Source organism: Helicoverpa armigera, chromosome 1 (assembly GCF_030705265.1).
Source record: "Helicoverpa armigera isolate CAAS_96S chromosome 1, ASM3070526v1, whole genome shotgun sequence".
NCBI classification, from domain to species: domain Eukaryota; kingdom Metazoa; phylum Arthropoda; class Insecta; order Lepidoptera; family Noctuidae; genus Helicoverpa; species Helicoverpa armigera.
In genome coordinates this window covers 9,032,559-9,050,332 of record NC_087120.1, presented here as the reverse complement: position 1 = coordinate 9,050,332, position 17,774 = coordinate 9,032,559, and the positions used below count along the sequence as shown (strand labels likewise).

The window sequence follows — 17,774 nt, the reverse complement described above, 5'->3', positions numbered from 1 at the left end:
TAAAGCCGTAATGTTTTCAGTTATTGTCAGATTGTAGGGCCTTGCTAGGAAAACAAAATTATTCACATAAAAAAAAATGTATGACACGAAATGCATTTGAAAGACACTTACCATCGTGCGAGTCGTACATGTAAATGATTTCCTTCCAGCCATAGTATAGGATTGTGTCCACGATTGCTTTATGGTAATCGGGTCGCATACTCACGGCGTGGTCGATTAGTCCGGACGATGGCGGGATAACCTGTCAAACAGAATAATGTAAGTAGATATTGGTAAAAGCAACAGTCACAGAAGCCTCATTTTGAGAACTTATAACAACAAAACACATAACTCTTTCCGACTCACTCACATCAGAATATAACAAGATTTAAAAAAAATGTTTATTGAACACAATTTTAGGAAAACTATCATCTATCTAACCTAATAATGATGATTAAATAAAACTAAGTATTGATCGTTGAAAGCACTCTCACAAAGTTTATTCTCATATACCTAAGTATACGTGCGGTTTTTGACAGAGTTGAAAATAAAAATTGAATCGGAGTGGATTTGTCAGCAAAATCCTTCAGACACTCGTTGAAAACAGCCGAGTTTGCCATACTCAGACCGACCATTTATATTCATCAAAGCAAGCAGCGGATTGAGATAGTCTGTTTTAGTGGAACCAAGTGAAAAACTTTGACATCCTCAACTTCCAGTTAGCGGTTATCATTACTCACTTAAGGTGAATGCTTCAGCTGGAAGCAGGAAATTCAAAATAAAATGTTTTTTTTTAATGTTTTTTTTGATTACGTGATATAATATTAAAGAAATAAATGCAATAATAAAGTTTTTTGCCATCCAAACTACCACTTATTGATGTGTAAAATCAACTTTAGACGCAATCGAAAGATGTATGAGCCAGAGGATTAGGTTAATACCCACAATCGGTATTATTTTGGTTCAGTTTTTATAGTTGATTGTGTATTTTTTTCCACACATGAAAAATCAATAGTTTCAAAAGACAAATTATTCGAGTTCATTAAACCACAAGACTAATAGGTACTTGTACATCTTGAAGCGTTCCTTTCATATTGCGCTTTTTTATTTAAAAGTGCTCCAATGGGGTAAAAAGTTACTGAAAATCATAAGAGCGATTGGAATTCTAAATAAATTGATGGAAATAACACGCAGCTTCCAAAAAAAATACTACACAGTGCAACATAACGTTAAAAACTGAACGAATCAAAGAAATCGATTTGCACTCAGTTACCATCCAATACAACGATAGTTCGAATCTCGTTCACACATGATAAAAAATATCTAAAATACATACACCGAATTTATACCACACCACAATAAGGTCTTTCAGTCATTCCTATTGATGTGTATACGTTGAATTGGTAAAATAAATATGAGTTTCAAATAAATCTATAAAAATGATCACGAGTTTTTTTGTAATCAATTCTTCCATACAACAATCATTCATGTTCTAGGTATCGTAACAAAAGCTGGTGTTGTGCAGGGGCCTGCTAATGAAAGATCTAATCTAGATGAAGATGTTATAAGTATGACCTTATTAACAATTGGAATAATGATGTTTTTGACTTGGAACAAAGAAACCCTTTGCCAAAAGGATCGAAGCTGAAGAAGTGATTGGGCATGGGAATGAAGAGTAAGATTTTCAAGCCTGATGAAACAGGGTCAAAACAAGAAATATTTAAACAATTGAGAGAGTGCAACTACCCTGAATGGTATGAGGAGGTAATCTGTGAGTTGTCAGAACCATCAGATACAAAAGGAGTCATTTTCCACAATGGGTTGCCCATTGAGCCTCCTACTTTTGATCACCCAATCTGTGAGATAGTTGAGTCAACCACTACCATAGTTTTGAAGAAGATGTTAACAAGCAAAGGGGCTCAGATGTCATCAAGGTTGCAAAATCTATACTCGAGGTTAGCGGGATCACACACACATCTGGATATAAAAGAAAAAACGGGGAATCTTGCAATACTTTCATTAGTGGCGACATTCAAGCAAGGGGGTACTGAAAACTCCCTCCTGCTGGAGTCGGGATGGCCTGTGTCTGGTCTTTTGACCAAACACACGCATGGAAGCCAACAGATAGGAAGGCAATGAAGTTGGGGAGTAGTTTATTCAATATTTACTCACAGCGCCGCTAGTATACAAGCTCGAAGGAAAGATGGTAGAGTAACACAAAATTCCATCATGATTTTTATTACAGCGCTGTCCCGACAACATTTTGCATCAATAAATATGCTCAGTTGTCTCACCATTGGAAACCATAATGTTTTCACCTCAACCAATATGTCTGAGATCATTAGGAGCACTTGGGAACCCAGGGAAAGTTGGTTTATGGATAGGTATGTGGAAGAATTGATGTTTGCTCTCATCGGATATAGCAAGGATAAAGGGTATTTTGCATGCATAAGGAAACTTTTCTTGGTAATTATGGCATGAAGGCTACAGGGATCGTGTGCTAACTATGACATTTAAACATTCATGAGAAAGGCAAATGAGTGCTTGGTTGACAATTCCATTTCTATGCACTTTCACAACGCTATTTTGGTCGTATCAGAGATGTACAATACATAGTATGCAGCCAATAGGACCTGACAATGTTTTGTACATTTCTCAATTAATTTGTCTCATACAACGTTACGTGTTTTTCAAACCTTTAAAATACATTTCAGGATATTTACCTTTTCAGGGAACCATGGTGTGACAAACGGCATTTGAAACGTGTTGGTGTACGAATGCAGAGTGTCGAAAGATTCCGGCGTAACCGCACCCAACATAGCAAACACCCCTCGCGCGAACTGGTTGCATACTGTACAAACAAAGTATGTAAATACTTCAGAGACATTAAATACACAATGTTGCTCATTTATACTAATATAATGAAGAGGAAGCATTTTTTTTTTGTTTATGTTTCTTTATTTTTACCCTAAAGGCTCCGAAACCACTAAACTGGTTTGAACTTGGTTTCTTTCACTGTTGGATTGGCTACACTTTTCTCTAGTAACATAGACTATATTTTATCCTTATACGGTTAGTACTTTTTTCCAAACTATGATGGGGTCGGCTTCCAGTCTAACCGGATTCAGCTGAGTACCAGTGCTTTACAAAGAGTGACTGCCTATCTGACCTCCTCAACCTAGTTACCCGGACAACCTGATACCCCTTAGCAATATACTTCAAAAATACGATATAAATATAATAGAAATTAAATTATAATTATTTCCGATTATGACCTAAACTGCACAAAAAATAGAATTAGAGTTTTTTCTCTTTCTTCTAACCTATGCCTATTTTTACCCTTATTTCACATTCAAATCCTGCATACGTTTAGTTCACGATGGCTACACTTGGTATGAATTTGGTGATATATGGCGATTAGCGTTAATTTTCCGCACTGGATACTATCCTCGTTTGATTTTGATTTCCTGGTACGCGTTACTTGCGATGAAAGGCAATGTGGCTGATCACTATTAGCTATCCATTAATGACCATCGAACTGCTTGATGGTTTACTTGAATTAGCTTCCTGCGTTTATTGCGAGTCCCCAAATTATTTATATTTTGTTAATGCTTACAGACTTTTCAATGTCATAACAGAAAAAAGAAATAGTATTGACCGAGATGAAATAGGTACATAAGATATTGACTTGCATTTCTTCACCCGTCGGCCAAATTACTATAAGCCTGGCACCTACCTTATTTTCACAAGGACTACTATTTTTATACAGCTCTTAAAAGGTTTTATTAAGCATTAAATAGTTCAAAGTCACCGTCTACGCATAAAAAGAAGGTGAAAATGAATTAAATAAGACAGTTCACTTTAATTTCAAGTTCATTAAATTTAGCTTCTCTGACAGGCTTTTAGGGTAATTGAGTTAGGGTGCAATTACAATGGCAGAAGGTTCGCACGTTCACCGAGTGTCTTTTAATAATAATAATCTGGATATACTTGATCATTTGTCACTATTTTGGTTCATCCAATAAAACTTTCTTTATGTAATAATTTTATTCCACGGCTGAAACTGTCAGTCGGATTTGAAAATCAGATTTTAGAGCTTGTTAGCAGAAAAAAACCTGCAGTCTTCACGATATGAATGAGGGTTTAGAAAGATAATTGTTATATAATGAATTTGTGTATCAAACTAGTTGTTGTCAAACAGTGTTGTGTTTCATTACATGGAGACAGGGGTGAAGAAAATGTTGCAAAATGAATTATTATATATATTTCTAGACAAAAACAGAATACGCTCGCCCACTCTCGACTTGAATGTGGACGGGGGTCCTGTAAATCGTGTAAAGGCATGGAAACCGTGGAGACAATAGCCCATGCTATTTTGTAAAGCTTCAAATGTCCACCCATATTAATAATAAATCCTTTTTTATTTTTGTCAATATGTAGATTTAGAAGATGTAGAATTATTACTTGTACTCAAGAAATTGTATTCAATTAAATAAACTAAAAATATTCAACAATAGGTTACTACAACGAAGAATTGTAACCTCAACGAGCTCGAGGTTGCTGAAGTTGAACCTGCTGCTTCCTCCTCATTAGATTGCAGGATCAACTAACTTCGAGCAGAATTCTGCCTGGTCCATTGACTAAACGAAAAGTTTAATTATTTACTAGTATTGAATTCTTATTTTAATGCCTTATTTTATTTTTATTCTCTTTTTTTTAATGAATGATATCAATTTTATTTAATTTTTATTTAATTTCAAAGATTACTATTGTTTTAAAAAGGGTAAGTGTTATGTTGGTAAATGAGATTGTGTGTTTTATAATGAGTTTGTAAATTAAATCAGTTGTTGTCAAACAGTGACGTGTTTCATTACAGATAATGTCACCGCATCGCGACGCAAAATCCAGCGTTATGACGTAATACTTGGTTACAATGATTGCTTATTTCTATCACTCTTGCAAACAGCACATGTGTATCAACACAAAAGCAGTTCAAAAAATTTTAATCTTTGGTTAGAGAACTTCTTTTAGGGGATTCTAGTTTAAATTCACAACGCTTTGTACTTTCCAGAAAAGTACTCGCTATCGTAATTCATAGTCTCAATAATGGATTTATATAAAACTAGCTTCTGCCAGCGGTTTCACCCGCATCCCGTGGGAAATACGTCCCGTACCGGGATAAAAAATAGTCTATAGCCTTCCTCGATAAATGGGCTATCTAACACTGAAAGAAATTTTCAAATCGGACCAGTACTTCCTGAGATTAGCGCGTTCAAACAAACAAACAAACAAACTCTTCAGCTTTATAATATTAGTATAGATTCGTCTGTATGTAAAACCGCGTACAGTCTTCTTACTAACAAATAAGCAATAAGTTTCCTGCAACACTACATGTTAGAGACACGTCTATCCACAATCAAAAATCTCTAGGAATTGTCTACCGTAACCATACCGACGGTGGAACGCTCTTAGGCGCCACCACGCCGCAACGCAAACTGCCGTTTTAGCGTCCCGAGGTAGTTTCGTATTTCAGCCCTGAGTGTTGGTTCTATCGAATCGTATGCATGTTCGATTTGACATTTTACGAGAACTATCCAAAATGGCTTGTTTATAATTTAGAAAACGGTTTCACATATTAACAAATATTACTATATTATACAAGCAATAAATCAAAAAGAGCTATCTCCACAGCTTAAATACACTGGCTTAACATTACAAAGCCAACTTTGCAAAGAAAAGTGAAATTCTATACCTTCCCCCCTCCCTTAGTTAATTGGCGGTAACTTTATTAAAACCCCAAACATCTCCGTTGTTTCATATTTTGGGTTAATTTTATCGTGACACCGTCCATTACGGTTAAGACATTGATTGCTTATAATATCTATTCCCACAAAGACGTTATTTAAAACTCTGTAAAATTACTTCAGTAATAATTTTGTATTATAATAAAGGACATAATAGTATTCATTAAAACTGATACATGTATTTTGAAGATTTTTCATCCGAGTAGACTTATAATAACGGCTAATGTTTAAAAAAAATATTATTGTAGAAGTTAGTTTTATTAAAAATGTATTCACTTGGATACCATTTAATTTTACTGTTTGCAACGAACTTTAAAATAAAAACAAAGAAAGCCATAAAGTGTATATATTTAAATGTTAAGCTTTTTCTATGCAACGATATTTGGATATATAAAAAAATACAAATGTCAGTTAACTGCACAAAAACAACTTTTATTTCCTGAAAGGCTTTGGACAATGCTGTAATTTCAAAACCCCATGGTTTTAAAATTGAATATACTAGATAGCTTTTATAAAAGGCCTAAAAATGTTTTATTCCCGTACATTCATTTTCCTTTGTGATGGAGATGAAAGTTATTTTTGGACCAATAAAGGTGAATAAAAGATCGAATGCTGTATGATTTATATAAGTCAGATTATCACATTGACAATAAATACGTTGCAACGTGGATAATTACGTGGTTACAGCAACTTACAATTATACCCCTTGTTCATGACATAAAACCTCATTCGCAGGATGTATATTATGCTATTTTTAATATCTAAATTGTAAAGAAGAAACAAAGCGTGACTCTGCTTCCAAAATAAAAGTATTTTTACCTACTATACTGCTGGAAAGCCTTTTTCTTCTATATTCCCGATTATCCAGAACCAGCGAGTGATATCGAAGAATGTATTATTTGATTTGTGGGGAACACCAAAGGGTGTTCCCTACCTTTACATATGTGAAAACATTAAATGCAGTCTGATATTCGATCAGCTTCACTTTCCCAGGAGAGCATATTAGACGATTAATTAGTTTACACACTTAAACGTTAATCAATGTTTTTTTTATGACATCCGCTGGTCACAGGTGGCATATCAATCTTATGCATGCTTTATTTAAAATTCATGACTTTTTCGATTATTTTTTCATACATTGCGCTGTGGTTTTAAACGATAAGACAGAGTAAACACCGAGCATTTCTTTCGCATACATTTTAATAAAATAACGTAAAATGTAAGTAAGAAGATCGAGACCAAGATGCAGCTTTCTAAAACTCAAACTACAATTTGCATAGATAAACTAACGTATTCAAACAACATTCAACATGAATTACACAAGCAATTTGCTATATGACGGAGTCCTGATGTAATTCATGTGTGGCCAACCGACGTCTGGAGACAGACTTAATAGGATCAAGATATGCTTTGATTTCTATATGTAAATCATTGAATTATCAGCTAAATCTAAATATCAAATTCAACGTACTCGTTTACCAGTAAATACATTTTAACTTGCGAGTCTCGTTCGATCTTTTGAAATAGTTTAGGTATGTCAGTATGAAACTAATTAAAATCAACTTTGTCTAATGTATCTAATCAGTGGTAATGCAAGAGGAACTAATATTCAAACTAAATTTTACAGAGCTGGTAAACTATTTCCGGGAAAATACGTGCGATTCTTATTTAACTTAATGATAATACAGCTATGATAATTATGAGACTTCTAATATAATGCAACTCTCTGAACAAAATTGTTCTAATATACTAACATTTTCATTTGTTGAAATGAGCAAAGTTCAACGAACTGTTCAAGTTTCGATTTTAGCAGAGATCAAAAGAGTTAATAGAATTTAATTAAAGAGGAATTTTAAATTAACTTTCAAGCTGTAACGACTAAAAAATCCAGGCAGCGAAATAGATGCAGCAAAAATGTTGCATCGAAAACAGTGCAAAAATCTTCAGTGGCGAGAAAATATGAACGCTGTGGCCGATCAAACGCTTGTTATGATTTTTCACCACAAACGTTTGCACGAAATATCAACAAAGCTAACCACGTTAAAGTAATCGTACTTTTTCATTTAAAGCATTTCATTCCAATAGCTACATGCTACCAAATACTCACTTTAAGTTTGGTAAACCTATGTTGTTCTACTCATGTAATTACGTTTTTATTTGCTTTATGAGTCCATTGTTTACAGATTATCTACATTTAAATTATATAATATTTTTATGTACATTCTTTGATGAAAAAACTGAGCAGGCTGTTGCTGTTCAAACATCATCCTTGGCCGCATATTCAAGTAGAGATTGCGGTCAGATGTCGTCATCAATCATCATAAAAAATGGCAAATCAAGAATCACAACTTACGCACAAGGTTTTAAACATACAGAACCCCTCACTCATCTTGTTTGGACGTTGTTACCACAGATGGTCTGATGGCTGAGAGCCTAACGAACATGGTGAACCAACGAGTTAAGGGACTTATTACCGACTGTGACTATTGAGGAACTAGCAAAGCAGTTCTCTTCAACATAGTTACAAAACCAATCTTTGCAACAGTAAAAGAATTTAGAGCCGCCGTACACGGACTGCTTCAAGCAGTTGAGACCGACTGCTTAAAGCCGCGACCGCGCAGTGAACTATAGTCATTCATTCGCTGCCGTACACATGACTGCTCGAGCAGTCGCGACCGCTTCAAGCCGTCAACTGCATGATGAAATTCCATCGTGCCGTCGACCGCTCGCGAGCGGGTCGTAGCTCGAGCAGTCAACAACCGACAGCGCAAGCAGTCGACGCCGACCGCTCGAGCGGTCCGTGTATTTCACTCAGCCGCTAACTGCTCGAGCAGTCCGTGTACGGCGGCCCTTAATGTCTGTGTTTCGTACCAGTACTGCATCTATTTTATTCTTATTATGCGCTACCTGTAATCCCAGTCATCCATCAGTTTTGCATTCCTTTTCCAATATTCTCGTTATGTTTGCCTTTAAAATAAGAGGTGGGTCATGTGACTGGCGCCGCACCGGGTAGCGTAACGTTTGTCGCAAGAGCAAATGGATCGTGGGTGTTTGCCGCCGCCTCTTTTTCATGGATAATTTGCCTTTGTTTCACTTTTAAAATTTCCCAGTTAGAATTTCCCATTGTTCCCTTTTTTAACCACATTTTTGTTATCACTGTCTTTTGTATTTCTTTTTGTTTTGGTTACCGACTATCAGGTGACCGCGAACTCACCTGATTGTTCAGAGACCCGATAACGTCAAGAGTCTTTACTTTTTGACTTGCTGGAATTTGGTTTTCCTAATCCTAGCCTTATTTTTATATTTAGCTCGCATAATTATGACCTACAATTATATTTCGTCTATTGTCTCTCTACCCCTACAATGACTGCTTTGATTTGAAAGTAAAGATAGCTAGCAAAAATGCTGTATTTCTGTAACTTTTGTTTACATTTCTCTATGATAAGATATGAGGTACACTGCATAATTTGAGGAGCTTAAAATTATGGAAAAGCAATAAGGATCCTCCGTATGTTGGAGTCATGGGGGGTGAAATTGCGCTAAATATGACAACCAACAAGATATTTTTATCCAGTGGCTGGTAACTAGTACTATTGTAGATATGATATCAGATAAGTACTTGCTCGGAAACGTTGGTACACTAATGCACTCGGTGAGACTGAAAGCTGACCCAAATATTTCTGGGAAAAGGGCAAGCATATTATGATTCAAGTTTATTTTACAATGCATTACTATCCTAATACCTATTTTTCCTTGCTTGCTGATTATCGCAGTATACATATGTTTGTATTCTAAATGTGTGATCGGTTAATTACCAATTCCTAAGGAAAACCGACCCATTCTCATAGAGATACCTTTGTCTCTGTAATTAAAAAAATAAACAAGTTTTATTCGGATCACGTTACCCCGAACAACTCTTACTATATAATGGAGTGAAAGCTAAATGGGAAATTTAATATTTCAAGCGACTTGATTAATGCATTTTCTGGGCTAATAGCGCAGGTCCAGGGCGGTAGTTACAAGATTAACTTACAGTCCGTAGTGTTCGTTTCATTGTGGAATTCAGTACTTTGTTATCCGCCTGTGAAGTGGTTAACAAGAAGAACGTTTTACTTCATAATGAATTTTAATGTAGAGGTTTAGCTAATTGTTCAAGTTCTCATATCTATTTTAAACTTAAAGTCAACAATCTCACGCTTATTTTGTCTATAGCTGCTGTTCTCTGGGTTTTACCTGCGTCCCTAGCGAACTACTTCCCACAACGAAAAAAAAAGGAGGCCTAGTTTTAGCTCAGGCTTTTAATTGAAACCGGTTCAGAAATTTTGGTGTTAAAGCGCAAAAAAGAGAGTTACTTTCTCATTTATAATATTAATACTTCCTCATTGTAATAAGGATCAAAAAGTTTAAAGTGCTCTGGTACCTGCAACTCTACGACAAAGCGCGTACTTTCCACATAAAACTAACCACAAAGTGAATATTTTCATTCCCCAAATTCAAAACTAGGTAATCTGATCAACGCTCCAATTTTATGAGTAATTGCTCTACCGAAACGCTCAATTAATATTTCAAAGTATATTTTAATAAAATCCTTTTGAAATCATTTTACTTACCTATACCATAGACGATAATGATTTCCAGTAATTACTTCGGTTGTCAAAAACAGCTCTCAGCATCGCTTATGGCTTTGAATTATTTCAATGGACTTAGCATCTTTGATTAATAAAACAATCTAGGATCAGCTTAAAATAACTTGAAATTGAATTTGAGCGCTCGTTGAAATAGTAATGCAGCGCAAACATAATAATTACCTTAACAGAATATTGTTCCGATATTATAATATTTATTTACCAATTAAAAAATACACGTAGCGAATTCACGAAATCATACTTATAACTCAGTAATTTAAAAACCCCTTTGAATGCGCCGATGAACAGCAAATACCTACCCGAAAATACGTGGAAAATCCATACCTACTTTGTTGTTATAAAGTAACAAACAAGCTGTGCAATTAATTCAAAATAATCTGTTTACATTTTAATGGATTCACTATTAAACGTAATGGCTGTCACGTCATGCATTCAATATTAACTCGGGTTAATATTCAAGCCACCGCTTGAAAAGAACGGTAATAATATTTAAAACAAGTTTGTATGACAGGAATGAATAATACAACCTTAATTAAGTATCAAAAAATGGGATTGTTTTCTCTTTATTCCGTCATGGGTAAAGATTTGGTTTGTCCCCATTTTTTGCGTCCAAATACTATTTCTTTGACATTTTATTTGATTTACAAAAATTGCTTCTATAATGTCTGTCCTCGTTCTGTCTACAAAGGCAGTGAGCCGTACAATGTCTGAGTCTACGCCGATAATGTCTGTTGCTGGTGCGAAAATAGTAAGTCATATATGCTAGGTTGCGTAGGTATGTATCTATCGTTACTTAATAAACTCTCCCTGTTGTACTTAGATACTAAGTCGTTTACTTCATTCTTCTGTGGGAGTAAGATAACTCATCAGTTTAAAAGTATAACCTCTATAACGCTACTGACAATGCCGTATGCGTAGCGAAATATTGGGCCTCAAAAATTTAAGTTTGCCATCGACTCGCGAAGAAGAAGAAGTTTAAAAGTAAACACCTAATTATATTGTGCACTATAGAGGTAAATAAATTACAAGAGAACATAATAGAACTGATAATGTAGTAAATGCCCATTAACTGTGAATGGAACATGTTTTTGTCAAAAGGAACATAAGAGAGTGAGTTGTAGTGCTGAAAAATGGGAGTATGGTCAGCGGCACCGTTTTGTGTCTCATAAGTGTGAAAAAAGAAGTAGCGGCAGACAGCATCAAATCCCGTCGAACACGTCAAACCTCATTAAAAGTAGACATTAAATACAATAATAATTACAATTACTCAACAAATAAAAAGAATCTCAGCATTTTCTATTGTCACTCAAGTACCTCAATAGATACCAGCCGTTTCCCGTGGTTTCACCGGGGTTTTGGGGGAACTTCTTCTAGTACTCAGATAATATAAGGCTTTATCAAAATTCAAATTTATTTATTTTGCGAATATGGGTACATACATGTAGATTTTATTCAATTTTACAAAAGGAGCGTTGACCATATCCCACCAATATAAGGCTTGCAAAATTAAACTATTACTATTTAGTTAGATATAATTTAATTAGATACAAAACAAAACAAAATATACAAAACAAAAAACAGAAAAAAGTCAAATTATATAGTCCTAATTATTATTCTAATTTTATAAACGCAGGGATGGCGTAGCTTTCCATCAGGGAAATATTTTATAGTCGGTTCAGTACTTTCGGAGCCTTTATGGTACAAACAAACTTTGTAAAAGGAAACTCTCAAAAACTCCTCAGACAAACTGTGTTAAAGATTTTGTGGGACATATGTATAAATATTGTTTTACGGAAGCCGCTTGTAACAAGTAATTATAAAATAAATAATGATTCTTCTTTACAGTCTAGAGTCTAGATTAAATAGACACTTTCATTAAGCTATGAGTAGCAGACCTTTTCTCTAAAAGGTCGTTTACTAAAGAAACATTTTTTGTGCTTATTACGAATGACAGTTAAACTAAATCATGCAATATATTTAAGATCTATTATTTTGGCAGCTGTTCGAACACGTCTCTAAAGACCAACAAGGAATGGCATTGAAACTTTGCATTAATGCAGTTCACGTCAGAAAATAACGACTACTTTTATCCGCTACGCTCTTGGTAGCATTCGTCCCACGGGAATGCAAAATAAGCTCGTTCAATTTCAAGTTTTTAAAAATGTTTTTGAGCAGGTTATACAAGCACTATCTTCTTTGGGTTCGCTTAAAGGTCCTACGTCAAAATGGACCATTTCTCGAAAATGACCATTCGTTGTAATTAATATTTAAAAATGTATATGTTACCTATATTTTCGTAAAAATACATTTCATAACATAATAAAAATACTGAGGCTTCTTAATTGATTCTTTTGTTACAGATTTCATTTCTAAGAGGAAATTATTGATATACAGTCTTACTCATAAACGTGAATTAAATAATAAGTTATGATGATGATGATGATGTCCTCCTAGCCGATTATCGGCTACGGCGGCTGTTCTCATGTAAGGAGATTAGCCAACTACGCAGGACATATTATAGTGCACGAGCATTTGCGCAGACACAGGTGCACTCACTATTCCTTAACTCTCATAGCCCGATGGGACGGTAATCCGACACGACCGGAGAGAGATCAGGCGCAGGACCGACATTTACGTGCTCTCCGATGCACAGGTGTATCAATCACCAGCTTCCAGGCTCCGGGCTGCTATGTGAAAGTCTTCTAAAACCCACAAAGCGATTTCGGCCCGACTCGGGAATCGAACCCGAGACCTCGTGCTCAGCAGCCGCACTTGCGACAGCTAGGCCAACGAGGCAGTCAAAATAAGTTATACTTAAGAGGTGTTTAAGAAAAAATCTTACGTATAAACGTGGCTCAACTAAATCATTTTCTTAGCAATGTCTTAAATGAGCTGTCAATTTAAGTAGCATCACACCCTTGTTTAACCCGCTAATTAGCAAAATGGCTGGATTCTTACCAGCTGATTTTTCATTTCCGGTTTATTGACAGCTCAACTTTTTAATTTTATATTTTACGGATGCCATTGTTGCCATTATACAACGTTTTGATGACAAATATTTTTTTAAGCTACCAACATTCCGGTAGTGTTGAGAAATTAGTATGTTTTTATGTCATTATCTGTTCATTACTTAAGACATGCTTAAGCAATGTTTATAGGTCAAAATAATTCAATCACTACTTAAGGCTTTAAGTAGTAATTAGTTAAAACAATACTTAGAAGATGATTTGTTGATTTTTATAAGTAAGGCTGTTAATCATCAGTTTGTCATTTCACACAGAGAAAGAAATATCAATATACTTTAGATATATACATATGTATACCTACTATTTGTAGAAACTGTTAATGTGTATATATTATTTTTATTATAAACTTTTCTGTGGAAAAGGTGGTCTATATTTACTTAGAAAAATACTCACTGAGTCGGGAAAGCTTGAAGGCGTCAGCGGTGTTGATGACATCGACGTAGGCCTGTAGCTCGAGGCGACGACTGCTTATGTTCTGATTGTGGATCGTCATCGCATACTTGAATACATTCTGGATCTCTTCTGTGTTCTGGTCGAAAATTGCACCTAAGAATACAAACACTTGACTTAGCACGTATGTTACATACACTGTCGTTACTAGTAAATAAATAAAACTTTAATTTGCAACTTTCATTGAATTAGATAGAAATTGTACTCTCAACATTTTGAATCATGTAATGTATATGAAAATAGCTGTAGTGGCTGCAGTATAATGTACATATCGGAATTTTACGGATCCGTGAAAATGTTTTCACATCTCTCAGTAACATGTTTACTACTGCGTTAAAAAAATAAATCGTCCATGTGTAGGTGCGCATTCCGCGTCGATAGTTTATGGCGACCGCGGCAGGTGCGCTTCCTATCGCCATTCCCAGACTATAATACCGTTTGATTTTAATGTCATACACTATAAAATTATAATGACAATTTATGAGTTTCGTTTTCTCGCTGCACCAGATTTTATTTCCACGGTCTTTTCAATTATTATTGAAAACGTTGAAAGTAAAATGTTTGTTTACTATGGGTAGCGAGTTTTGAATGAATGAAAATCTTTATCATTCATAATATTTGAACAGTGAATGTAATACTCCTGTCAGTAAAACTTTTACGATAGAAGGACTAAAAACACTTTTAAATTGATTTAAAACCAGATTGAAACTTAAGAAAGGTCGAATAGTAGTTTAATCTACGTGTGCTTATAACATTCGCTGATAACGCAAATCAGAAAACCGTATTGGAGTTATTGAAAGTTAAATTTGAATTAAATTCTTTTATTTACAAAAAAAAAAACTAATAATATAATAAAATGTATTTAAATTGAACATTTTAACAAACTTTCATCTACTATCAAAGAGCAAAACTACTGCAAATAGCATTGGTTATAAATCGCTTGCCAATGAAAATCTCCACAAATAAGAGGCGGAACACTTCATTGGACATCTTTATCGGTCCTACAGTGAAAAAGCGAGAACACCCGTATTCTGAAAGCATCATCCATTTGATATATGGTTGCTGACCGAAACGTTTATCTGAATCACTGAAGCCACAGTTCGCTAGCTCCTTTAATACCGTTGGAACACGCAAACCCGCCTTGCTTTACGTGCCCGCATACTATCACAGCGTCTTTTTTCGTTCGCATTGGTCGAACATTATGCCCTAAGAGCCATTTTGAGTTTCCAGCGTAAGCAATATTTCTTCTATTTTCCACCTTACTTCCTATTTTTATTGCAGTGGAATGTTTCAAGACAGGGTTTACGAATAAGCGTTCACTTGGCAATATTAGTTACAGTCTGTTGCACGTAATAATTAAGTAATGTCTAATGAGTTTGATAAGAATAATATTACTGAAGCTCTAATAAACACAGATGATAAACACAAAACTGAAGCGAAGCATTTCATTGAAATGCCTATAATGTATTTAGACCTAGGGTTTGAGGAACACTGTGCATGATCCCTTTACAGTAGGCACTTATATTTGCGCCACAAGACGTATCTAAACTGTATTTATTTATGGCAGAATATCTAACCAGTAGAATAGTTAACACTAAAATACCGGACCATTTAGTACAGGTAAATGACTCCACCAAACGTGTTTTTCAAGCATATTACAGTCACTTAAATAATTTGAAACATATATGAAGTCCTCAAATACAAGATTCTTATAAGTGTTCGTTTGTTTGCAAAGGAGTAAGTAATTATAATAATATCCACCTATTGTACATTGTAAATTCCGGAGTTCAAAAATAAAACAAAGAAGTGTATTGAAATATAGATCACAGAATTGAACAAATACCGTGCCTACTCGGCTTTACTAAAATGTAAAAGGTTGCTGTTTAATTTCATAAACAAAAGCAATATTTTAATAAAACTTATTTACTTTGAGTTTTATGAAATAGGATTTGTTTGTGCTTGAAAGTGTCTTACCTGGATGTGCGACTATAACTTCATTAAAAGAAGATTAAAAGAAACTTTTTCAACGCGCAAAAGTGTTGTACACCACGGGCGGGCGCTACGGTGTCGGGGATTTTATGGAACGATAATAGCGAGGTGGAATATTACTAAGATGGTAATATTTTTATTAATGCAGTTAAAAATCCCCAGTGAATTGCAGCTCTGTGCCTCTAACAGACTAAACAGAAGAATAGCACAAGGGAACAAAATTAAACTTTTCTTTGTATGAAATTTTATAGCTGTTGTTGACAATATTTCAAAGCTGCTAATTTAAATTAACAACTCTAGTTCAGGTACGTCTACTGGTCGTATATGGGTCCTATTTTTGTTAAATAATACGATGATTTGTGTTGTTTCCTGGATTATTAATTCTTCTAAAATCACCTACACGAAACACAATAGTGATTTGTAAAAAAAATCTTTGGTGAGGCGAAGTTCAGAAACATAATAACAAACAGCAACAGAGAAGGTGCTGAAGTAGCAACATGGGCACTTTGTATGAGCACTTAATACCTAGTTTTTCAATAAGGTTTAACAGCTGATGGAAACATGTTGAAAAATGAGCATATGAACTCTTCTAAGGGCACTTTATTTAATTCACCCAGTTCGATAGTCAGCGAAAAATGGTGTAAACAGAGTCTAAATTCCGTGACGCAAACTTTTACAGTACAGTTAAAGGCATAACCTGTGAACTTACACTATTTCCGAGTGATATATATTTTCCGGTTTCACACATCACATCACTGTTTTTGGGTGCATTTATTTGGTCATACTTGTGGTCCAATCGCCGGATATTAAGTGTGAGAAAATTCAACGCCTTTTTTTTTCAAATAATTGTACTCATTTTTCAAATTTTCACATGCCTTTTTCGACACCATCATGGACGTACTTTTGAAATATCAAAAAGAACTAGTAGATAACTTAAGAAGAGCGGAGAAAAACTATAAAAAGACCCCGAAAGACAGAATAAAAAAATCGTATTTAGAAAGTAGACAGGAACATTTTGAAGAAATTTAAAGATACTTTTTATATGAATCACATTAATTTCCCAAACGCCATATTTTTCAATGGTTAACATTTTAATAACGGAAAAATATATTTGAATCGTAAATCACGCTGAAGTTGAAGGCTTTCATGTTGATTGCATTCTCAAAGTATGTTCCGGGTGTTGCGGGCGCCAGGTCAGCCGTCTCTTTCACTCTTCTACGCTCTTAATTTAATGGGGAAGCGGTAGTACGCCATAGCTAAGCGAAATTTTGATCAATAGCGTTGTGAAAGGGGAACAACGTATGGTCAAACAGGATCCAGAAAATAATATCCACACAGAGATGATTATAGTTTATCAAATAAGATTAAGTGTTTGTGCTCTTAGAGGCCACCAGCTCAGAAACGGGTAGATAGTTATAATACTATGTTAGGATACTTGAAAACTTACAGGATTAGTATTACAAACTCTTTTCTGTTTAGAAGTATGTTTAATGAAAGTCGTAGAATAATGCGTATGAAAGCTTTACTTGAACTTGTGTAATTTATTTCTATAAATTGGTATGTATGTAAGTATGGATGATCTCTGGTTATCTGAATAAAAAAGTTATTATTATTATTTACAGAATTTTCCCTTCCAACAGTAATCATGATACATAGCTATATAAGTGTATTATAGGTATAGCAAGTTTCTACGTTGCCTATGGTTTACATAACAGGGTAAGTCCTTTGGAAACCTTAGTAGGAATAGAAGGAAGCCCTAATAATAAAAGGTCTAAGTAAACATCGCAACTCAAAGGGTAATGTTTCCACGTGACTATGGGATTTGAAAGTATTACATAACAATTACAGATTTTTTTTTCACAATCAAATGTCTTCTTTAA

At 34.8% G+C, this 17,774-nt stretch overlaps 1 protein-coding gene across 1 annotated transcript in view; it reads right to left on the bottom strand.

The window, feature by feature from the left end:
• Positions 1–17,774, bottom strand: part of LOC110378214 (glutamate receptor 1) — a 76,604-nt gene that overhangs the window by 41,027 nt on the left and 17,803 nt on the right. The window contains exons 2-4 of the mRNA XM_049837570.2: positions 13,849–14,001; positions 2,703–2,830; positions 112–241 (exon numbers count right to left, since the gene is read on the bottom strand). Of these exons, the coding sequence (XP_049693527.2) occupies positions 112–241; positions 2,703–2,830; positions 13,849–14,001 (411 nt within the window). The remainder of the gene's footprint in view (positions 1–111; positions 242–2,702; positions 2,831–13,848; positions 14,002–17,774) is intronic.